The 25,485-nt window shown below is 40.0% G+C and overlaps 1 protein-coding gene across 6 annotated transcripts in view; it reads left to right on the forward strand.

The window, feature by feature from the left end:
• AOPEP (aminopeptidase O (putative)) overlaps nt 1-25,485 on the forward strand; it is a 371,738-nt gene that overhangs the window by 45,225 nt on the left and 301,028 nt on the right. For 5 of the 6 annotated variants that reach the window (XM_032636443.1, XM_032636442.1, XM_032636437.1 and 2 more), the window contains exons 2-3: nt 10,461-11,373; nt 23,823-23,989. In XM_032636443.1, the coding sequence (XP_032492334.1) occupies nt 10,598-11,373; nt 23,823-23,989 (943 nt within the window). In that variant the 5' untranslated portion in view covers nt 10,461-10,597. Of the gene's footprint in view, nt 1-8,748; nt 8,812-10,460; nt 11,374-23,822; nt 23,990-25,485 lie in introns of those variants that run through there. The other variant, XM_032636439.1, reaches the window with a different exon arrangement.

The following is a 25,485-nucleotide window of genomic DNA, read 5'->3' on the forward strand; positions in this document are numbered from 1 at the left end:
CCCTGTGCTGTAAATAACTAGACATTGAAATCACAAATGCCCTCAGATGTCAAATTCCACAGATATTTATTGAGAACCTACTGTGTACAGGGTATTCTACTTCACATGGTCATGAACACAGAGATGAGTTAGGAGTCCCAAGTTCTTTATAGACCTTTGGAAGATGAAGGTAACTATAAAACGAGGCAGGATAAGTTAAGGGCCATGAGAGTGATACAGAGGGCTTTGTAGCTTGAAAGGAGAGAAATTATTTTCTTTGGAGGGTTCCAGAATGGAAGCTGTTTCACACATTTGTAAATGTGCTCACTTCTGTTTGGATGATTAAAGGTGACAAGGCAGTTTCTTTGCTGTGCCATAGCTCTGTTTAGTATTTAATCCTCTTCCACTAACCCCCGCACCCCCCCCAGCCTTTCTTAAGAAAAATATTTCTGTACATTAAACCTTTCAAAGCCTTTAATGGTGTTGCTGAAACAATCATTTAAGCATTTAAAACACACACCACATAGTACACTTATTTTAGAGGTAGCAGTGGTTAGCCACTGGAAACTAATCATTGGGTTTGATAAAGGGAGGAATTTTATGTTATGGCTTATGACAGAGAATGGAAAAATGCTTTAGTGAGATGAGCTGGCATTTAAAATTGGAGCACAATAATAGCAAAAAGTGCTGAAGTCAACGAACTGCTTAGAAATACAGTTACTATTTGCTGAGAGAGGCCTTTCAAGGTGGCCAGATATATGCGTTTGCAACCACAGTCAGTTCAGTTCTTCCGTAAACATGGGACTGTGACCCTGATTGATGTCAGTGAGAGTTATGTACTTGCAGAGAAAAATGTTTAGATCATCCATGAATCCAAGGCAGAAAGGAAATAGGTGTAATAAGAAACAAGTTTTAATAGACTTACACATTATGCATAACTTAGGTTAGAAACCATGCGAAGGTGATGGTGATCTTTTGAGTCTTCTGGGCTTGCTTAAAAATTCTCCTTTTTTCTCCAAAGCTATTATACTCTGAATTGATTCTAGTCCACACAACTGAAAGAAGATAAAAAAGGTAGAGTGGGGTATGGAAGAGAGTCTTAGAATTTGATTTATGACTTGGACAATATGAAGGAAATGGTCATGAGGATGAGAATTTCAAGGAAAAGTATCAGCAAGTGGAAGAGCCTCAGAAATTGACCTTGGATAAATTGCTTTACCTCTCTGGACCTCATTGTCTTCATTTGTAAAACTAGAGTGTTAGAAGTGAGCCCTAAGGAATTTTTCAGCTTGAGAATTCAGTAAAGTAGACTAGTTAAAATGGACAACAGGACCAAACGTAGTTTTTGCTTATTTGTTTTCTTTCCAGTTTCACTGAGATATAATTAACACATAATATTGTATTACTTTAAGGTGTACAACATAATGCTTTGAGATATATATGGCTCCCACACTAAGTCATATTCTCCAGTTTAGTCTGCATCAATAATGTGATATTTTGGTCTCCCTTTGCCATATCCTCATCTTATTTCCCAGTATGTTCAGAATTTGGATGTGCAAGAAGAGTGCTGTTCATTTGGCTCTCTCAGACTCCAAAAGCTGGGATGCAGGGGGAAAAAATTGGCTTTGGTGAGAAGGGATTATTGTTTCCTCTGAATCTGGAGAAGGCGATATGTTTCCTCTGAATCAGGAGATGGCACTAATTGTGAAGAACTAGAAATCCTTGAGGTATGTTGGAGTTTCAGGGATTCAAAATCATCTCAGTCAGGTAGGAGGCCAAATAATCAGCTAAGAATGAGTCATCAGGCATGGACTTGGGAAGTTAAAAGGAGAAAAGATTTATAATTGCCTCTATATGGAGTATACTCAAGAATCCACTGAAAGAGGTTTAGAGGTGGGGACCAAGATGGCGGAGTAGAAGGACCCTGAGCTCACCTCCTCTCACAACCACACCAAAATCACAACTATTTTAAGAACAACCATCAGTGAACAAGACCAGGACCTACCAGAAAAGATCTTCCACAACTAAAGACATAAAGAAGGACCCACAATGAAATGGGTAGGGGCGGATTCACAATATAATCAACTCCCATACCCACAAACTGGAGAATAATTATAGTGCTTCCACAGGAGTGAGTGTTCTGAGCCCCACGTTGGGCTCCCCAGCTTGGGGGTCCTGCACCAGGAAGACAAGCCACCAGAGCATTTGGCTTTGAAGGCCAGTGGGACTTAATTTCGGGAGTCCCAAAGGACTAGTGGGAAACAGAGACTTTATTCTTAAAGCACACACACAAAATCTCATATGCTCTGGGACCCAGGACAAAAGCAGTAATTTGATAGGAACCTGGACTAGACCTACCTGTGGTCTTGGAGAGTCTCTCAGTGAGGCGGGGGTCAGCTGTGGCTCACCCTAGGGACATAGACACTGGTGACAGCCATTCTGGGGAGCTACTACTATGTGGACACTGGTGCTGGTAGGTGCCTTTGTGGAACCCTCCCTCTAGCTCAGTTCTAAGACCTGGCTGCACCCAACTGTTCGTTAGCACCTGTGTAGGGATGCCTCAGGCCAAGAAATGAACTGAGTAGGAATAAGCCCCACCCTTCAGCAGATGGGCTGCCTAAAGACTTCCTGAGCCCACAGCCACCTCTAGACATGCTTCTAGGCATGATCCTGCCCACCAGAGGGCCAGGACCCAGCTCCACACTTCAGGGGGCAGTCACCAGGTATAAGAAAACTATGATCCCACAGCCTATGGACCCAGCCTGCCTACAGCAGGCCAGATCCTGCCCTGGGGCAGCTGGGCCCTGTTCCTGCTCATTGTCAGGCAAACACAAGCTCTGGGATATCCCGGATACTGTACCCAACTGTGTCAGGAACCAGCCCCTCCCCACTAGTGATCTGACACAAGCTGTGGGATCCCTGGGCCCTGTAGCCAGACTCCAGGACCCAGCTCTGTAAGCCAGTAATCTAGCACTAACCCCAGAACCTGGCTTCACCCACCAGTGGGTAGACAACAGCCCTGGGGTCTACTGGACCCTGACTCTGCCCACCAGTGAGCCAGCAGTAGTCCAGAGGCCCCCTGGGGTTCTGCAGTCAGCTGCTTCATGACCAGGCCCAGCCAACCAGCAGCCAGAAGGCTCCACACAAGGCAGGGCCTGGCAGCCAAGTGGATTAGGGGCCAACCAAGACTACCAGACCACCCACATAGTCAGCCTCCTGCAACAGAAGGACCCACACAGCCCTCATGGGGAAACCCCTAGAACATATAGCTTGGATGATGAGATGGACCACTTCTTTGGGGTCAGGAAACATAATTAACCTACCAGATAAATAAAAATACAGATAGCAACTCAGGCAAAATGAGGCATCAGAGGAGCATGTTCCAGATGAAGGAACAAGATAAAACCCCAGAAGAAGAACTAAGTGAAGTGGAGATAGACAATCTACCTGAGAAAGAGCTCAGGGTAATGATCATAAAAATGATCAAAGAACTTGGGAGAAGAATGTATGCACAGAGCAAGAAGTTAGAAGTTTTTAACAAAGAGTTATAAAGAACAACCAAACAGAGATGAAGAATACAATAACTGAAATGAAAAATATACCAGAAGGAGTCAACAGTAGACTAAATGATACAGAGGAAGGGATCAGCAAGATGGAAGGCAGAGTAGAGGAAATCACTGACATTGAACAGACAAAAGAAAAAAGAAAAAAACAGAAATGAAGACAGTTTAAGAGACCTCTGGGACAACATCAAGTGCACTAATATTTGCATTATAGGGGTATCAGAAGGAAAAGAGAGAGAGAAAGAGGCTGAGAACATATTTGAAGACATAATAGCTGGAGACTTCCCTAACCTGAGAAAGGAAACAGTCATCCAAGTCCAGGAAGCGCAGAGAGTCCTCTACAGTATTAAACCAAAGGGGAACACACCAAGACACATAGTCATTAAAATGACAAAAATTAAAAATAAAGAGACTATTAAAAGTAGCAAGGGAGAAGCAACAAATAGCATACAAGGGGACTCCCATGAGGATATCAGCTGACTTTTCAGCAGAAACTCTGCAGGCCAGAAGAGAGTGGCATGATATATTTAAAGTGATGAAAGGGAAAAACCTACAACCAAGAATACTCTATGCAGCAAGGCTCTCATTCACATTTGATGGAGAGATCAAAAGATTTACAGACAAGCAGAATCTAAAAGGATTCAGCACCACCAAACCAGCTTTACAACAAATGTTAAAGGAACTTCTCTAGGTGAGAAAGAAAAGGCCACAGCTAGAAACAAGTAAAATTACAAAATGTAAAAGCTCATCAATAAAGGCAAACATAAAGGTAAGAAATCATCCATGCACAAAGCTAGTAGGAAGGTTAGAAGACAAAAGTAGTAAAATAATCTATATCCACAATAAGCAGTTAAGGGAGACACAAAACAATTAGATGTAAAATATGATATCAAAAATAGTAATCATGAGGAGAGGAGAGTACAACTGTTGGGTTGTTAAAATGCATTTGAAATTAACAGATCAACAACTTAAAGCAATTATATATATATGCTACTAAACAACCAGTGGCTCACTGAAGAAATCAAAGAGGAAATCAGAAAGTACCTGGAGACAAATGAGAATGAATACATGACTATCCAAAACCTATGGGATGCAGCAAAAGCAGTTCTAAAAGGGAAGTTTATAGCGATACAGGCTTACCTCAGGAAACAAGAAAAATCTCAAATAAACAACCTAACCCTATAGCAGATGAAAGCTCTTATATATAGAACGGATAAACAACAAGGTCTTACTGTGTAACACTATATTCAATATAGTTCAAGAGAACTATATTCAATATCCTATGATACACCATAATAGAAAAGAATATAAAAATGTGTATGTATGTATAACTGAATCACTTTGCTATATGGCAGAAATTAACACAACATTGTAAATCAATTATACTTCAATAAAAAAAAATGGAAAAAAATAAAATATAGGTGAATTATATCACAATGAAGCTTGGAAAAAAGAAATAAAATAAAACATTATCATAACTTATAGGAAAAAAAAAAAGCCAAAAAGCCCCTAACCCTATACCTAAAGGAACTAGAGAAAGAAGAATAGACAAAACCCAAAGATAGTAGAAGGAAAGAAATCATGAAGATGAGAGCAGAAATAAAGGAAATAGAAACTAAAACAATAGAAAAGATCAATAAAAGTAAAAGCTGGTTCTTTGAAAGATAAACAAAATTGATAAACCTTTAGCTAGACTCATCAAGAAAGAAGGGAGAGGGCCCAGATCAATAAAAACAGAAATGCAAAAGAAGTTACAACCAACACCACAGAAATATGAAGGATCATGAGAGACTACTGTGATCAACTCTACTGTGAAAACTGGACTACCTAGAAGAAATGGACAAATTCTTAGAAATGTACAATCTCCCAAGATTGAACTGGAAGAAACAGAAAATATGAACAGACCAATTACCAGTAATTAAATCGAGTCAGTAATTTAAAAAATTCCAACAAGCTAAAGTCCAGGACCAGATGACTTCACAGGTGAATTCTACCAAACATTTAGAGAAGAGTTAACACCTATCCTTCTCCAAATATTCCAAAATATTGTGGAGGAAGGAACACTTCCAAACGCATTCTATGGGACCAGCATTACCCTAATACCAGATAAAGATATCACAAAAAAAGAAAATTACAGGCCAATATCACTGATAAACATAGATGCAGAAATCCTCAACAAAATATTTGCAAACTGAATCCAACAATACATTAAAAGGATCATACACAGTGATGAAGTGGGATCTATCCCAGAGATGCAAGGATTTTTCTATATCTGCAAATTAATCAATGTGATACATCACATTAACAAATTGAAGAATAAAAACCAGATGATCATCTTGATAGATGCAGAAAAGCTTTTGACAAAATTCAACATCCATTTATGATAAAAACTTTCCAGAAAGTGGGCATAGAGGGAACATATCTCAACATAATAAAGACCATATAGGACCTACCCACAGCTAACATCATACTCAACAGTGAAAAGCTGAAAGCATTTCCTTTGAGATCAGGAACAAGACAAGGATGCCCTTGTCTTGTTTTATTCATCATATTATTGGAAGCCCTAGCCCCAGCAATCAGAGAAGAAAAAGATATAAACAGAATCCAAATTGGAAAAGAAGTAAAACTGTCACTATTTGCCGATGACATGATACTATTTGTAGAAAATCCTAAAGATGCCAGAAAACTACTACAACTCATCAATGAATTCAGTAAAGTTGCAGGATATAAAATTAATATACAGAAATCTGTTGCATTTCTGTACACTAACAGCTATCAGAAAGAGAAATTAAAGAAACAATCCCCTTTACCATAACATCAAAAATAATAAAATACCTAGGAATAAACTTACCACAGGAGGCAGAAGACCTGTACTCTGAAAACTATAAGACGCTGATGAAAGAAATTGAAGGTGACACAAACAGATGGAAAGCTATACCATGTTCTTGGATTGGAAGAATCAGTATTGTTAAAATGACCATACTATCCAAGGCAATCTACAGATTCAATGCAATCCCTATCAAAATACCAATGGTATTTTTCACAGACCTAGAACAAAAAAAATTCTAATTTGTATGGAAACACAAAAGACCCCAAATAGCCAAAACAATCTTGAGAAAGAAGAGTAGACCTGGAGGAATCACACTCTCTGACATCAGACTATACTACAAAGCTACAGTAATCAAAACAGAATGGTATTGGCACAAAAACAGAATATAGACAAATGGAGCAGGATAGAATGCCCAGGAATAAAGTCACTAGTCTACAACAAAAGAGGAAAGAATATACAAGGGAGAAAAGAAAGTCTCTTAAATAAGTGGTTCTGGGAAAACTGAACAGCTACATGTGAAAGAATGAAATCATAACATTCTCTAACAGTGTACACAAAAATAAACTCAAAATGGATTAAGGACCTAAATGTAAGACCCCAAACCATAAAACTCCCAGAGGAAAACACAGGCAGAACACTCTGACATAAATCACAGCAATGTTCTTTTGGCTCTATCTCCTAAACAAAGGAAATAAAAGCACAAATAATAAATGGGACCTAATTAAACTTAAAAGCTTCTGTACAGCAAAGGAAAAAAAAAAAAAAAACAAAAGACAACCTACTAAACCTACTAAATGGGAGAAAATATTTGCAAATGATGTGACTGATAAGGGGTTAATATCCAAAATATATAAACAGCTCATACAGTTCAACATCAAAAAAAAAACCCCAAAATCAAAACAACAACAACAAAAAAAACCCAAACAAACAACCTGATTAGAAAATGGGCAGAGAAGACCTGAATAGACATTTATCCAAAGAGGAAATGCAGATGGCCAACAGGCACATGAAAAAATGCTCAACATCACTCATCGTCAGGGAAATGCAAATCAAAACCACAATGAGATATCACCTCACACCTGTCAGAATGGCTGTCATCAAAAAGAACACAAATAACAAATGTTGGAGGGGATGTGAAGAAAAGGAAACCCTTGTACACTGTTGTGGGAATGTAAATTGTTGCAGCCACTGTGGAAGACAGTGTGTAAGTTTCTCAAAAAACTGAAAATAAAACTACCATATGACCCAGCAATTCCACTCCTGGGTATATATTCAAACAGCAACAACAACAACGCTAATTGGAAAAGATTCACGCACCCCAGTGTTCTTAGCAGCATTACTTACACTTACCAAGATACAGAAGCCATGTAAATGTCCATGAACAGATAAAGAAGATGTGGTATACATATACAATGGACTACTATGCAGCCATAGAAAGGAATGAAAATCTTGCCTTTTGTAACAATGTGGGTGGACTTCGACGGTATTATTCTAAGTGAAATAAGTCAGACAGAGAAAGACAAATACTGTATGAGATCACTTATATGTAGAATCTGAAAAATTCTACAAACGAGTGAATATAACAAAAAAGAAGCAGGCTCACAGATATAGAGAACAAATTAGTGATTATCAGTGGGGAGAGGGAAGGAGGAGGGACAACATAAGGGTAGGGGATTAAGAGGTATGAACAATTATGTATAAAATAAGCTACAATGATGTATTGTACAACACAGGGAATATAGCCAATATTTTATAATAACTATAAATGGAGTGTAACCTTTAAAAGTTGTGAATCACTTAATTGTATACCTGTAGAACAATATAATATTGTTCATCAACTAGACTTCAATTTAAAAATAAAAAGAATGGACTGAAGAGGACAAAAGGATTTCCAGTTAGGTTGACAAACAAAGTGACATTAACAGTCTTGGATGGGCAGGGCTCTAAGGCAGCCTAGGGACAGCCACCAGGGACAGAAGTGATGAAAACTACTCTATAGAATATATTTTATTAAATTATATTAACTTTCACAAGTAAATGAAGGAATCTATTAGGGTTAGACAATAAATGGTTTTATCTATATTATTAGAAATACTAAAGTATTCTTTTTCAAATTTGATAGTTTAGACAGCCGCAAAGTTAAGCCTTGTCTTAATTGATTCAGGCTTTTCCTCGTGTGTGTATTCAGTTTTTGTTTTTTATTAAAAAAATAGCCCAGTCAACAAAATACTGCATTACAGCAGCTCCAAACACCAGCAGGATGAAGTTTTAGCATCCGTTGTTTCTAATTACATAGATATAGCCAGTAGCTTTATTGTAGTTTATTATTCATTATGTGACAAGTTCAATTGTTCTCATGCAGAAAAGAAAATACCCTGGCTTATTCCCTTTGCGCATTGACTTTTCTAGGATTAAAGTGAGTGCCAGCTTCTCCTTAAGGTAATCTCAGACTATTCTTTTACATCCCTGATTTCTCTCAATTCTATCATTCTTAAAGTCAAAGTGTGTATTACCACATACAGTTTGGTGGGGATGGGGGAGGGAGAGTAGGGAGCAGGGAAGGATTTCAGGAGGCAATTGGACTTGAACTGTGTGGAGGGAGAACAGAATTTGGCAGGTGGATATGGGAGGTGGGAGCCAGGAGCACTCCAGGTGTGGCACACTACTTGCCTCCAAAAAGCATGGAGGCAAGATGTCAGGTCATCTTTAGGGAGCAGTGTGCTGAGTAGGCCCTTTGAATAGAGGACAAGGATTCAAAGGGAGTGTGGTCTCCATGACTGGAAAAAATAGCCTGAAACCAGATTGTACAAGGCTGCAGGAAGCCAGCTTCTTTTAAGGATAGGTGAGATTTTGATGAGGAAATAGCCTGTGGAGAGGTAGAAAATGAAAGTTCAATAGTTTTGATTGTTGGAATGAGATTCTAGAAGGAAAGGAAATAAGAGTCTAGGAGATTGGCCGAAAAAGTTAGAAGGGAAGTGAGGAGGAGTTAAACAATAAAAATGGAGGGCTCAATTTTACTTGAAAAGTCAAGCAAGTAATGTTGTTTTGCTGTTGATAAAAGAATACCTCTTGATATTTAGAAATACAAAAGTGATTTTAAATAAATCTACTCTGTCAGAGTTTTTGTTTCTTTTTCCCTGCCATTTTTTTTTTCCACTTTTGGTTAAAAAAATATATGCTGAAAGAAATTAGGTACACAACAGGGACTGAAATAATTTCAAATAATTTTTCTTTTAGCTGGATTGCTGTTATAAAATAGGACTACATTTTGATCAGAACTTTTATGAAGAACTTGGGCATTTTATTACAACATCTGTTTCCACGTTTTAATTTCTCTCCTTCCTTTTATAGGCATTTGCATACCTTTTTTTTTTTTCAGATGAGAAGACCTTTTCGTTTGCCACAAGAAGGCTATTATCCAGAATGTTAATGGGCTTTCAGCTATTAAGATGTAATGATATACCTTGAGTATTTAACTATAAATTTGAAAAATCTCCATGAACAATCTCAAAGGAATACTTAGAATGCACTCTTGGTAAATTGGCTCATTTTCCTGTAATTTACTGGAAGTGTTGATATGAGAGCAGTCCTAATGTGAAAAGTACAATAATCCCTGGAGTTACATTGTATGTATTAAATGATTACTCTCAAAGAATAAAACATATGAGACCATTTAGCCTTCATTCACATTTGTTACTTAGAATCATAGTAGAGAAACAATCCCTTTTCTTTTGGTACACAAAATTAGAAACGATACATTTAATATCTTTTAAAACGAGATGTACAGTGATGTTACACTTTTGCCTAACAATTGCTGTTTTCCGAAACAAGGACTGTTCTAGTTAGGAACATGATTCTTCTGGTTTTGTGGAGGCCCCTTTCATTCCATTGATAATTGAAATATTTTTAGAAACCCATAATGTAATTTTCTTTGATGTCAGTCAAAAAGATTAGTCTGCCTTCTAGCCATGAGCTTCTAGTACATTGGGGAATTATTTAAGGAGGTAGTCAACTTGCAGAAGCAGCAGTTGCAGGAGCAAAGGGTCTTGTTTGGAATTTTGTGTGATTGTGTTTTTCTTCTTTACCAGGGGACTGAAAGTTGTGGAACCCTAATTTGTGACATCGGGTGTTTTTTGGTAAGCAGCCATTTATGACTCTGGAAGATTGGGACTGACAGGAAGCCCCTTCTGAGATTTTAACAAAGTTCTCGAACAACACCTATACCATGGACATAAAGCTGGATCCTTCCCGAGATGACCTGCCTCTCATGGCCAACACCAGCCACATACTTGTGAAGCACTATGTACTGGATTTAGATGTGGATTTCGAAAGTCAAATAATTGAGGGCACCATAGTGCTTTTCTTCGAGTCTGGAAATAAATTCAAGAAACAGAGTAGTTCCACCGAGGAAACCTACCCATCAGAGTCAAACGAAGCCTGCAAATTTAGGATGCCTGAACCCTGCCATATTCCTGTAACAAATACAAGGACCGTCTCATCTAAAGTGGGATATAATGATTTTGTAATCTGTGGTAAAGGTGAAAAAGATACGTCTGGTAAAGATGGTAACCATGACAACCAGGAACAGGCTTCTGGGATTTCTAGCTCAAAGTACTGCTGTGACACAGGGAATCATGGGAGTGAGGATTTTTTGCTAGTGTTGGACTGCTGTGATTTATCTGTGTTAAAGGTTGAGGAGGTGGATGTTGCTGCTGTGCCAGGTATTGAAAAATTTACAAGGTCTCCCAAGCTCAGGAATCAGATTGTACGTGAACTCGTGGCTCTGCCTGCAGATCGTTGGAGGGAGCAGTTAGACTATTATGCTCGCTGCAGCCAGGCTCCTGGTTGTGGGGAACTCCTGTTTGACATTGACACTTGGAGCTTACAGATCAGGAAGACAGGGGTTCAGACAGCTACTGACTTTCCTCATGCCATAAGGATACAGTACACAACCAAACCCCAGGGGCGATCAGTTACGTGGACCTCAGACCAGAGTGGCAGGTAGGTTATCTGGGCACTCTGCAGTCCCCTGCCCATTAATCTTACACACCGGGAGGTGAGTCTATGTAAAGACACTCCTCTTTATTGTGGCATTACCCATCTAACCTTAAATCCTTCGACCCACAGTGAAGCAGGTAAATTCCCAGGCATGCTGAACTCTTAATAGGATTACTTCCCTTAAGTCAGGATGAAAAGATTACTTTATTAAGCCCCTGTATTTCTGAGTTAGGAGACTGAAAGTCAGGTTTAATGGTTAAATGCCGAGCCTAGCTCTCTGTTGAGATCTCTGCTGGCAGCTTCCAGTACTGTAGATGGAAACGATACGTATCTTTGAGCAGATACTTTCTCAAAGTTCCTTCATATTCCCCCTGAGGGATTACATAGCTGCCAAGTTGGGTTGGTGTGAAGCCTGGCAAAGTGCTTCCAAATAAAGCCAGCTCTGCTTTGTGGCTTTCTTACTGTACCTGTCTCTTGGCAGCAATGCCTCCCTGGACTTTGTCAGTTATTGTGTAATATGAACCCTCAAACACTGGAAAGGTTTGGTTCTGAGGGTGACAGTCAGTCCTGCTGAGTCCACACTTGCCTCTTTGACCATGATTCTGGGTATCTGACACCAAGGAGACTGCTGATTTTTTGTGTGGGGAGAAGGAATTGATGAGGCATCGATGTTCAGAGGGTGGGTATTTAGGCAGTCATTTGTTCTTTTCTTCTTGCCTGTCCTCTAACAGTTGTTCAGGGTTTTTAGAATTTGAGAATTTTCAAATCAAACTTTATTGATTCCTCATTATTCTACCTATTTCTTTGTGCTAATGTACTGCAAAGCAATACAATAATTATAGCAGATCTTGGTTGGAGGAGCGTTCATCTCTGTGAGCTTGTTTTCAGCGCCTTCTTTTATAGCATTGGACTCCCTTAATGGAGGCAGTGGTCTCGGTAAATTGCTTACGTCTCTCCCCCAACTCACCCCCCAAAAAACCTTCTAGATTATATTTTTTAAAGCATCACTTTGACTTTGAGCTCTCATTATCCCGTTCTTTGCCTCTAATCTTACCTCCTGCTCTGGTCTCCCTCCCTGCTCAGAATGAGTTTGCTTCCTGTCATTTCTGCTGGAGTCTGAGGTGGCCTTTGGGATAGTGCAGGGGTGGTGCAAATTTACATCAGTACAAAAGCATAGTGACTTATCTATAGAATAACTTGTTTGATATTCTTGGGAGTCTGTGAGGGAAAGAAATAGGTGTTCCTACTGTATCTTCAGATTTTTTTGAAATTATTGAAGATGGGCTTTTCAGTAAGATTTGACAATATACTGTCTCTGAATATTTAACTAGGAAATTCTAGATTTTATACTCTCAGATATTGCATTTTTGAATTAGAATAACGGGGAAGAAGAAACTGTCGACAGTATTTAGAAGAAATTCTCAGTAATGGCCTCAAACATGGCTTTCTTCTCAGTGCTTACTACAAAGAAAGAGATTAGACTTGTGAATTACACTGCATGTAAAGTGTTGAGTAGGAATGAGTTATTGATAAATGCTGGTTTCCTTAAAGAAACTCAGAAGGTCTGTGGGCACATTTCGCTCCTGAAAGGTTGACTTGAATTTACTCTTGATGTCTCCTTTTCTGAAAATTCAGTAAAACACATGATCACAGCAGGAGTTTAAGGTATATTTTTGGAAGTTTGTGATTATATGTTAGTAAATAAATGGCATTTATGCAGTCTTACAGGGATAAAAAAATTTTTTTAATCCTCAAAGATTATTTTTCTCCTTTTTCTTTTTTTTGGGGGGGGGAATTTTATTATAGTCAAGATAATCTTCCACGAATGGCCACCAAATCTCTATATATAAATTTTCCCACATGCTTAAGAATAAATCTAGATATATACTGGTAACTATTTGGATACTGTAAGGACTTAAAATGCCCAAGGATCCCAGGTTACTAGACAGAAATAATTGCTTAGTGATATGAGCAAATAGTAATCATCAGGGTTACAATGCTTTATGAATATAATTGTGTGAAAACGTAAAATTTCACAATTATGTGAAAAATATAACTGGGTAGAGCTTACTTCCTTCAAGGCATAGAGTCTACATTTATTAAACTAAAGTAGTGGTTACATTTTTATCCTTGAATGGCAGAATACTATCCATATGCCTACTATAAATTCTTAGTCTGAATGAGAAACTTTTTATTCCCATTTTACAAGTAGGAAAATTGAATAAAGTTACTGAAAGCTCCTACAAAAATCCATGTGTTAATTGTGAAAGGGAGCTATGTTTCTTACTTTTGATTTTTATCATGTCCTTTATTGTATGCAAAGATTTCAATACATTTAAAAAAACAAATTATATTAGCTTTCAATAAACTTCTATTTTTAAGCAGATACTAGACAGAAACTTAAGAAAAGCTCTAAACTGGTACTTTTCCTTTCAAGTTCCATCAGTGGCTTCTCCCTTCCCACTCTTATCCTACCCTTTGTTGAGAATAAAACTTGTTATTTTGTTTGATAATATGTAAATAAATAATCAAGAGGTCAGAGGATCCTAGGATGAAATGTAAAATGTGACAGAACAATCTAGCTATATTAAAAATGTATGAAACAACCTCACTGAAGGGAGTAGAGGAAAAAGATACTGACCTAAGTAACTTTGGAAATGAGTTGAATCTGTAAGGCTAAAGGCAAAAGGAACTGTACATAAATACTGTATTGTAGTTGATAGAGTTGTTTCCCATGGGGGTACAGGTTAACAGTACTGGTACCACTGTACATGTATCCTGGAATTGAGCAATTTAGTAAATGGGTGCAAGTGATGGGAGCCAGGTTTCTCACTGCTGAAGTCGGAGATTACAGATGAGCAAGGGCTAGAATGATCCATGTGGAAATGGATTAGAATTGGAGACATCACTATGAACTCATGTTTAGCATACTATAGATACAGATGGTTGCATATAGAAGTAATTATAGATATGGTTGTTTGCAAGTGATAGCATACACACATATATTTCCTTGTTGGTCAGCTGAGTGGGTTTAGAAGCAGTGAGTGTACCCTAGTGCCTGGATCTTGGCTTCTAATATATTCTCCAGTAAAGGAACCAGGGCTTCTTGGAGAAACGGCTGGGACTGGGGCAGGCAACATGCAAGATGAAGCTGGAGCATCTATAGTGCCAGAAAATAAGGAAATGCTCAAATAGCAGCAACAAGAACCTGGAATTACGTGTGTCTGTCAAAGTCCAAGGAGCCATCTGAAAGAACTCCTAATGACTCAAACTGAGCAACAAAATAAAATAGTTTTAATAAAGCAGAAAGTAACACACCATTGTAAAGCAATTATACTCCAATAAAGATGTTAAAAAAAAGTAACAAAACAAAACAAAAAATAGTTTTGGATGATAACCCAAAGTATAAAATAAATATCCATGAGTCCATACTAATATAAAACAGTGATTGACTTAAATAAACAAATGGAGGAGAATAGCCAAATCTATGGTGCAAAAGAAGTCCAAGTTATATAGATACTCTGCCCTTATCATGGTAGAGCATAACTCCTCACTCCTTAAGTGTGAGTTGTTCATAGTGACTTCCTTCCAAAGATGACACTATGGAAAGGGGGAAAAAGTAAATTTCCATTGGAGAAATCTGACAAATGTGACCTCGGCAAGGGGATCAAAGTTAACATCAACAGTGATGAGTCACGTTGATGGTATGCACCCTTGGTATGGTGTGATGCAAATGGCATCTTTGTGACCTTCTTCCCCAAAACCCATAACCCCAGTCTAACCAAGAGAAAAACATGAGATAAATCAGACTTTCAACAAAATACCTGACCAGTACTCCTCAAAACTCTCAAGGCCAACATAAATAAAGTCTTCAGAAACTGTCACAGTCAAGAGAAGCCTAAGGATGATGATTAAAATTAATGTAGTAACCTGGTATAGAAAAGGGACTTTAGAGGAAAACTAATGAAATCTGAGTAGTTTAGTTAATGTCTGGACTTCAGTTAATAATAATGTGTCAACTGTGACAAATATACTAATGTAAGTTGTAGGGCAAACTGGGTATGGGATATATGGGGACTGTGTTTTATCTTTGTACTTTTAAAAATAAATCTAAAACTGATAAAATAAAAAACTCATTAAAGAATAAACTTCAAATTTGAAAAAAAAATCATCTTTCCATCCTGAAATTCCTCTTTCATAAGAGCTCTCATCCCATTTTTACCAAGTAGCAGTGTTCTCTGGACAAGAACTGAAAATGTATTTGCAGCTATAAAAGAGTATTTCTTTCAATCATTGTTAATCATTTCTTATTCCTCATTGTTATTCTAGTTCTAAAATGAAATAGCTGGAAATATAAAAACTACATTTTCTTACTTTGTTTTTACATTTTCTGGGCTTCCCTGGTGGCGCAGTGGTTGAGAGTCCGCCTGCTGATGCAGGGGACGCGGGTTCGTGCCCCGGTCCGGGAAGATCTCACATGCCGCGGAGCGGCTGGGCCCGTGAGCCATGGCCGCTGAGCCTGCGCGTCCGGAGCCTGTGCTCCGCAACGGGAGAGGCCACAACAGTGAGAGGCCCGCGTACCGCAAAACAAACAAACAAACAAACAAAACTACATTTTCTTACTTTGTTTTAGCCATTGTGGGGTTCTGGCTTCTCTTGAACCTAAGTGCTCTTTCTTGCCTCCATCATTCAGATACTGGATTTTAGGTGACCTTTAAAACTGACTGATGGAATAACCACATACTTAACAATATGATACATGCTTCTTGGAAAAAATGTTTACTTTTTTGTGGTGTGTGAGTATGTGTGCCCTTTGAAAATATTTTGATGAGACCTGGGACAGTCAAGAATGTGTAACGGTGTACTTGCTAAGCTAGACAGGAAGAGGCCTTAATATCTTTTTGATTCTAGAGCCTCAACATACTTAAGAAAAAAAACCTTTAAAAAAATGGAAATCTTTATTCAAAGTTTATGTACTTTCTGCATTTTCCTGCCTTTTTTCCATTCCAGTGAATAAAATGTTATTTAAAACCAAAGCATTTTTTTCTGGTAACCCATTCCTTTTTCCCTTTGGATCATTATAATAGTTGTGGAACCAGCCAAGTAGTCTAGGAGATCTTGCTTAAGCTGATGACATCACTGAACATGAGTTGAATGGAGGGGAAATTCAGTTAAACATAGGAAATTTATTTTAAAAGCTATAATTATTTGGGTCATTGTTAAAGGTAGCTGACTAGGAAAATACATTATAACTTAAAGTGATATTAAAATTTAAAATTTCCTAGATCAGAATGATGTTTCTTTGTTTTAGACAAAGCCAGAATGATGTTGGCAAAATACTAAGGAGGGAACGATTTTTTAAAATTATATTTATTGTTCAGCTGTTGGACCAAGGACGATGTAGACCTTTGGAGTATTTTTAGTTTGATATCGAAACCAGATGTTAAAACATGTCCCCCCACCACACATACACACACACAAACACGAGAATAGTTTCATTGTTCTGTATCTTACTATTACGTTGTAAAATTAAAAGAATGAGCAGAAGATATTTTAGAAGAGATTTCAGGTCTAAAATGAACATTTCTGTAATTAATACCTTTTTTCCCCCCTACTTGCATCAAGAAACCAATGTAAAATTCATGAGAACTGAAGGGGAAATACCCATTAATTCTATAATCTCATAGTATAACTGCAAAGGAGGAATTGATAATCCCAAACATGAAAATGTTTGGAAGTGTTCTTTTTCAGCCTCCTTATCCCCTTGCTGCACTGTCTAGATGGATCTCTATTTCTCAGAATCCCAGTTGAGTCTTGCGAGAAAAGGCAATGATGGACTGTCTTAATTTAAACAAGTAACAAAAATGACCAACCAAACAACAACAAAAAAAACCATGAATCACCAAACATCAACAGAAAATAACAAATCAAAATGACCTATAACCAAAAGCATGGAGTGTTGAAAAGAATCTAAAAAGTGAGAGCCAAGAGAACTGAGTACTCAGAGCTGGGCTGCCAACTAGCTATGTGACTTCAGATAAGTCATTTTACATCTCTGGAGCTTAATTTCCTCGTGTGTAAAATGAGAAGATTCCGTGAGAGGACCTCCAAATGTTTTCCATACATGAAATCCTACACTCACAAGGGACTTCCAGATGAAAAGTACTATCTTTGCCTGTACAAACAGCTTGCGTATTTTGCACCCAAAACACCTCTGTTAAAGGAGAGGTGACTTTCTGACTCAAAGCCACTTTCAGTCCAGTCCATTTTGACCATACACAAAATCTATCCAAGTCAAAGCAGCATTCTCCTTGAACTTGCCATATATGTTTATTATGATTGGCGAGTCACAGTTTTGGTGACTGTGCCATGAAGAAGAATGATAATAAAGAAGCGGTGTGTAAAAAAAAAAAAAAAAAAAAAAAAAAAAAGAAGCGGTGTGTGTGTGTGTGTGTGTGTGTGTGTGTATAGGGGTGAGAGAGAGTTGTGGTTGACACTTCCTGTTTTAGTAGTCTGCTCTTGGTTTTTGTGTAACAAGAAAGCAAGAGGGTTGCTTACCTACAATGGAAATTGTAACTTAGGTTTAATGAGAACATGGAGCCATAAAAAAGATCGGGTGCAGGAAGGAGTACAGATGGAAAGGAATTAGAGGAGGCCTGAAGACTTTGTAACTCTGGGGAGTTTATAAAAGAATCTGACCTACTGAGCTGTCACATCTGTGGTCCCCTGGCTTCCAGTGACTAGATCAGTGTGGGAAAACATCCCATCGAGCCACACCCACAGCAACAGGGGGCTCATCACCTCCTACCCGAGTCTGTTGAAGCAGCCCTCTCCCCAGTTGTTGATCTGTGATAATCAAGTCTCTGAAAATGGGTGATTTTTATGGAAAGTGGTGAAACTTGAAACATTTTTTTCAACTAAAAATAACCCCCTTTCACTCCGACTGCAAAAAGACATGCATATAGTAAACTGAAAATAAAGAAAATATATGGTTTGAATCTATTCCCTACAAGTTTTATAGATGGCTTTAAAGATGGCTCCTCCTAAAAAGACAAGCAAACATGTTAGTTTAGTTGATGTCTTAGTCAATTTGGGCTGCTATAACAAAATACTGCAGAGCGAATGGTTTATAAACAAGAGAAAATTATTTCTCACAGTTCCGGAGGCTAGAAGTTGGAAATCAGGATGCCAACATGGTTAGATCCTGGTTAAGGCCCTCTTTTGCGTTGCAGACTGCCGACTTCTGGCTGCGGCCTCACATGGTGGAAGGGGCTAGGAAGCTCGGTCTGGCCTCTTTTATAAAGGCATTAATCTCATTCATGAGGGTTGTGCCCTTATGACCTAAGCACCTCCCAAAGACCCCACCTCCTAATGCCATCACTTCGGGCATTAAGATTTCACATATGAATTTGGACGGACACATTCATACCATAGCAGCATAGTGTATCTTATCCTCATTTGACTATTCTGCATACACACAAGAAGCTGAAGTAATTGTAACTCTGACAGGTTCTTCCTCAATTTAGAAGTTCTTTCAACGCAACAAGCCACGGGCCTGCCTGTGACCCCCATCTTACCCTGTTTTCTTTCTGATTTTCAGTGGCCTCCTCCCATTCCCACAACTCCTGTGCAGTTAGTCTGGGCTCTCCAGGGGGGTCTTCCATGCGGGTGGGTATCCCAGGGCATGTAGAACGAGCCCTGGTGAAAGAGAGTTTTCCTTTTCATGTTGGAAGAAATTGTTCATTTGGGAAATAATGAAGTTATAAACATCAGAATTGCAGGCTGGCGCCTAAACATCTATCCCATAAGCATTTTAGCAACATGGCCGAGGTGTAAGGCCGTGCGTGTTGAATAAACACAGCTGCATTTCTTTCGGTGATTACATACCCAGATAACTGCAGAGCATGTTTATAAATGCACATAGATTTTCCTCCCCTCTTGGGACACAGGGGCGGGGGGAGGGAGGGGTGGGGAATGTGTGTGTGATAGGAGTCACCACGTAGAGAGTATGATTTTCAGGAGGGTTTAACTCGGCGAAGACCTTGTGTCGACCAGTTCTCCACTTTCTGTCGGATGCCCAAAATTCCACCACTAGACATTTATCCAGGGGTTAAAGCTTTCATCCCTGTTAAAATGTAGTTACTTAACTTTAGATTGTTTTAGACATTTGCACCATGACGTGTGACATGCATAAGAATATCAGATTGTGAAAGCTGAAAAAGCCATCGGTTATGAAGTCACTGGCACTCGGTTTGCGTGTGTTGAGGAGGGAGGAGTGAAGCTGCAGCTGAGAAAGAAGAAAAGGCCAAGAAGGGAGTAGACTGGGAACATGAAGGGAATCTACATTTTCAAGAAATTTTGCCTAGGATTATTTTCCTATTTCTGAAAACATTCCAATAAGAAAGTGATTCAGTCATATCAGACAAGGGTATATTTATGGGTGTGGCTTTTAGACAGATGAATTGATCTATACTTTCAGAGTTATAGCTCTAGAGACCAAGTGGAAAGCTAGAAAGAAAACATATAGACTTTGACGGAAAGGATGCCCCAGCCATATAAAGAGGGGAGAGAAAGAGACTTGAGGGGACAGAGGGAGGATTGGAGGTGAGAGCTTCCTGGGATCTGGCCAGGCATCTAATCCCCTTGGTGGGAGACTTCAGGTGCCAATGCAAAAAGAGCCTTCAAGAGGATGACAGGGGATCAGGACAAAACTCTAGAACAAAATATCTAGAACTAGGCTGTTTAGAGGGGGAAAATAGAGAACTGGGGAGGAAATGATGGTGATAACATGCTTTTTTAAATCCAGTCAATGGAAGGATTCCCTCCCCACCTCCCTATTTGTGTATGATACCCAGACTCAGATCTGCCTGCAGCCTCAGTAACTTACTACTTCATAACATCATCATTTCTAAATTTTTGAGATAGGTCTAATTTCAGACACTCAGTCCCATTGTTGGACACTATACTGTTTGGGGTTAGGAAATTGAGGTCTCTGTGTCCATACAAGTGTCCTTTGCCATATGGTGTGTAAAGCCCTTTCTATGCAAATGAAGCAGGTAGGAACTCTCCTTCTCCCTTGTCCCTTCCTGTGACCTGCTTGGTACCCTTAGTTTCTTCTCTTGTTTAATAGCTTCATGATCCATCTTCTCCCTTGAGGCAGAAACCTGAGAAAATTCTGTTATCTATTGCTGCATAACAAATTACCTCAAAACTAAACAGCTTAAAAGAACAAAACTTAAACACAGTTTCTGAGAGTCAGAAATCCAGGAGCAGCTTAACTGGGTTGTTCTGGCCCAGGATCTCTTACAGTGTAGCAATCAGCTGTCTGCCGGGGCCACAGACATCTCAAGGCTTGGCTGGAGCTGGAAGATCCTCTTCCAAACTCACGTGCAAGGTTGTTGACAGGCCTCAGATCCTCACTGACTGTGGGCCAGAGGCCTTCGTTCCTACCACATGGGCTCCTCCATAGACTGCCTGAGTGTCCTCATGACATGGCACCCCCTGCCCTGTCCTGAGGAAGTGATGAGACACAGAGGAAAACCCCTAAAAAAAAAGTCACAGATTTTTAAATAATCTGATCTCACAAGTGACATCACTTCTGCCATAGCCATCGGTCACACAGGCCAACCTGATACAATGTGGGAGGGGACTACACAGGGGTGTGAATACCAGGGACAGGGGTCATTGGGGTCCATCTTGAAAGTTGGTTACCTCAGAGAGGCCTTCTGTTCCTTCTCCTGCAGCAAATCACCATGTCTTTCTGATTCTTCCTCTGCAGTGTTTCTCACATAGGACCTCATCTCAAATCTGATTGTTTCTTCTGGAAAGAGGTATGGAGGCTGATGGAGAAAACCTTGGGGACCACATACCTAAGGGCACAGGTGGAATGCATAATAATATACCAGCATGACCTCCAACCCAAGCTTATCGGGAGAAGGAGAGCAAACATCTGGGCAAGCCAGTCTTTTGGGGAGGATTTGCTCCCTGTGCAGGGAAGGGAAGACCTGTAGCACCAGAGTCACCCAAGGGGAATGAGGTGCTGTGTGCAAAAGCAAGAGAGCACAGATACTTTCAGACTTGGCCTAAGTACCCTAGACTTAGGACCATAATATGGGGTCAGCTTCCCCTGTGCATGAGGCAGAGAAAGTCTTAGGCGATCTCTAGGCAAGGGCCTCCCACTTCCCTGTGAGCGTCACAAATAGGTTTATCTCCACAAGTCTACTTAGATTGGAAGTGGATTCCTAAAGCTCATGAGCTGAGCAAAATTGTGGGGTCCATTCTACTTCAGTGAGAAAGAAAGCCTTGATTCTCAATGGCTGCCATTGGCAGAGGAAGAGGAGTTATACCTGCCATTTGGCCAGTGGCAATATACTCCGTTTCCACTGACCATACGTTTCGTCTTGGGATCCTTCCCTAAGATGATGGGCCTTTTGGGAAAAAGCAGGTGGAATTTTCAGAACTTGAGCTGCTAAAGCATCCCGCCCCCCACCCCAGGCAACCACAACCAGCAGCCCCGCCTAGGAGGAGGTGGCTTTAGGCGACTTCGTCATTAGGTTCTCAAACAACCTGAAGTTGGGCAGTTAACTAAGGCTAAGTCAATTAACCAAGGATCCAAGGGAACCAGGGTGGGAGCCCAGCACTCACTGAAATCGATGGGGGATTCTGGGCCTTCCATGAAAATTTGCCTTTGTTCTTGTATCTATGTTTCTGGGACATAATCATAGGTTTATGGACCAGAACAGACAATAGAAGTCACATACCTGCCCCCCATCCCCATTTTGCATATGACTCAGAGAGGTCAAGGGACTTTTCCATAGCCATTTAATGAGTTGGTAACCCAGCCAGGACTAAAGTCTTCTGAATTTCTAATCTTCTTTCCCTGCCTCATGTCAATTCTATGAGTTATCACAGCATATACACTTCTAGGAGGTAGACTGCCTGTTTGCTCTAAGGTCCATTTTCTCCTCTTATTATGATCTCTGAATGGCAAGGAACCTCATTTCTCAGGCTGCCTCGTCTTCTGGCTTCCTGTCAGGTTTGGCCAATGCGGGGTATTGATGGAACATTTGAGAGTTGGCGAGAAACAAGGTATTTCCTCCCCTCTTTCTGCTTCTTTTGGCATCTCCATCAATGACTGAGTCTCCCTGGTCCCAGCACCCATTGGACATTCCCCACTGTGACTCTGGCTTGTGTCAAATGACCCTGTAACACCCAGTAACAGTAGCTCCTCCAACCTGTGGAGTCACAGCTCCTTACCACTGTGGCTAATCTCTGAGTTGCCTCACTCTCCCCTGTTTGGCTTCTCAGCACTTCTATTACTTGTATGACCAATTCCCTATATTAAATTACCTCTGTTTATTAAGTCCTAGACCGGTTTCTTTTTTCCTTCCTGGACCCTGACTGATGGAGTGGGGCCATCATTCTGTGTGTTCTTGCTTATTGTAAGAACACAATAAATGTTCAGTCATAACAATGTTAACTAAAAAGGAAAACCAGGTTATGCGAGAGAGGTAGTGCTCTGCTCTATTATTTACTCTATAAATCAAGCTGATTAAAACTATATCATATTTGCCATAACTCCTGAAAAGCAAAAAGTAGAAACATTTTCCTAAGACATCTTCCTGAGGGTCAGTCTGTACCTTCTCCTCTGTGGTGTTAAAAGAGTAGATTTCTTTGATCTCATAGATTTTTTTTTCCATTTCTGTCTGTGACTTAATCATGGAAGGGACTGTTCTTGGTATGTGTGGGTTTGTGTTTTTTAACTGTAGCAGAATGAGCCCTAATGTCATGCCGTTGGTTTCCTACACTTGCTTTGGTAACAGCTCTGCACTTGGCCTTCCCGTCACAAGCCTGGTTGTTGTGACCTACAGTCCTGTTGATATGCCAACCCCTGTTCTTGGCCTCCACACAAGGATTCCCACAAGGGTTCCATTTTGAGGTGGTGGTTTCCAAGATTGGGGGTATCTGTCCGCCAGCACTGGATTTGAGACCACCGGCTTGTTTGTTCTAAGTATTAATATCTCAGTGATCGCTAAACATATTTTCTTTTCCAGAATATTTTCCACAATTTTTTAAGAATGTCTCTAAAACCTTTTTCTTTCGAAGGCCTAAGGGCCTAAAGGGAGGGGCAAGGTTAATGTAAACTTTAACTTGGCAGACTAGTATTTAAAACTTTAATCAAAAAAATATTTTTCCCCTTAAAAAACAAACACACAAACAAACAAAAAACTCTCTTTACATGTTTAAGTAATTCATTTGGGAGAAATTACCACTCAGCTAGTCACACAGCCCTTGGCCGTTTCAGTTCAAGATGCTCTGAAACCAGCCAGCTACAAAGTCTGAGATATTTTCTCTTTGAAAGCTCAACTTAACCTTCGCTACCATGGTGGTGAGAAAAGTGACAACTCATTTTAAAGATTCTCCCCCTTTGTTTCTTTGTCTTTCTTCTGCAGGCCATGTGTTTATACTATGGGATCGCCCATAAACAACAGGGCCCTTTTTCCATGCCAGGAGCCACCCGTTGCCATGTCAACATGGCAGGCTACAGTTCGAGCAGCTGCATCTTTTGTTGTTTTAATGAGTGGGGAAAATTCTGCCAAGCCAACACAGCTTCGGGAAGGTACTGTACATGTGTTCTGTGCTTCTTTATGTATTGCACACATGCTGGACCCAGCAACCCAACACACAGTGTTTTTCTCCACTTTAAAAGAGCTCCTTTATTAGCTGGGTTGGACTGAACATACTATAAAACATCCTGTCAGAGAAAACAGCCCGGGTTGGGGAGAGGCACTTGGGAGCCTAGGCATGGCATGTGGGGCTCTTCATGCCAGAGTTATCAATTCCTAGATTATTAAGGCAGTTGCTTTCAGCTGATGGTTTGTGGGCCATAAGTGGGTGCTCTTGGTTGAAGACTTTCTGGGCAGGCAAGTGTGCCATGGAAACACCATTATAGTAGAGTTATCTGTGGTTTGGTCATGGAGCCTGTACAGGGTTATTCATTATTCTGAGCAATAGTGCTCCTGTGGGCTGGCCCACTGGAGTCATCCTAGTATTGCATCTGTTCTGTACACTATTTGGCCATGAAGTTTTGTTTTGTTTTTTTAATTAATTTTATTTTTGGCTGTGTTGGGTCCTCGTTGCTGTGCGCGGGCTTTCTTTTAGTTGCAGTGAGCAGGGACCACTCTTCGTTGCAGCATGCAGGCTTCTCATTGCGGTGGCTTCTCTTGTTGCAGAGCATGGGCTCTAGGCACAACGGCTTCAGTAGCTGTCGAGCACGGGCTCAGTAGTTGTGGCAACAGGCTCTAGAGTGCATGCTTCAGTAGTTGTGGCCCCCTGGCTTAGTTGCTCCGCGGCATGTGGGATCTTCCCGGACCAGGGATCAAACCCGTGTCCCCTGCACTGACAGGCGGATTCCTAACCACTGCGCCACCAGGGAAGCCCTGGCCATGAAGTTTTGAACCAAAGGTGTATAAGAAAGATGGAAGGCAAGTGCTAATGCATCATCAAGGTTTTGTCTGCGAATTTCTTGCTTATTGCAATAATTAACACTTTCAGTTGAGATCCTGGGCATGTTGATGCCAGGTAAAATTTCTGTAATTGTAATATTTCTTTATTTAAAATATGGTTTCTCCTTGGACTCTCAACCACTGTGCCACCGGCAGAGCCCCAAGTTGATAATTTTAATGTCTGCATAATATTTTATTGTATGAATGTATCAGAATTTACTTAACATTTCCATATTATTAGACATTTTTATTGTTTCCAAAGTTTTTTCTTATTATAAATAAAGTTGCACTAAATTCCTGGGGAGACAGTTTGTATAAAATTAGAATTATTGAGTCAAAAGTTTTGAACCGGGGCTTCCCTGGTGGCGCAGTGGTTGAGAGTCTGCCTGCTGATGCAGGGGACACGGGTTCGTGCCCCGGTCTGGGAAAATCCCACATGCTGCAGAGCGGCTGGGCCTGTGAGCCATGGCCGCTGAGCCTGCGCGTCCAGAGCCTGTGCTCCGCAACGGGAGAGGCCACAACAATGAGAGGCCCGCATACTGAAAAAAAAAAAAAAAAAAAAAAGTTTTGAACCTGTTTAAGGCTGTTGGTACATATCTCAAGTTGTTTC

The sequence above is a fragment of the Phocoena sinus genome, chromosome 6 (assembly GCF_008692025.1).
Source record: "Phocoena sinus isolate mPhoSin1 chromosome 6, mPhoSin1.pri, whole genome shotgun sequence".
Taxonomy (NCBI): Eukaryota; Metazoa; Chordata; class Mammalia; order Artiodactyla; family Phocoenidae; genus Phocoena; species Phocoena sinus.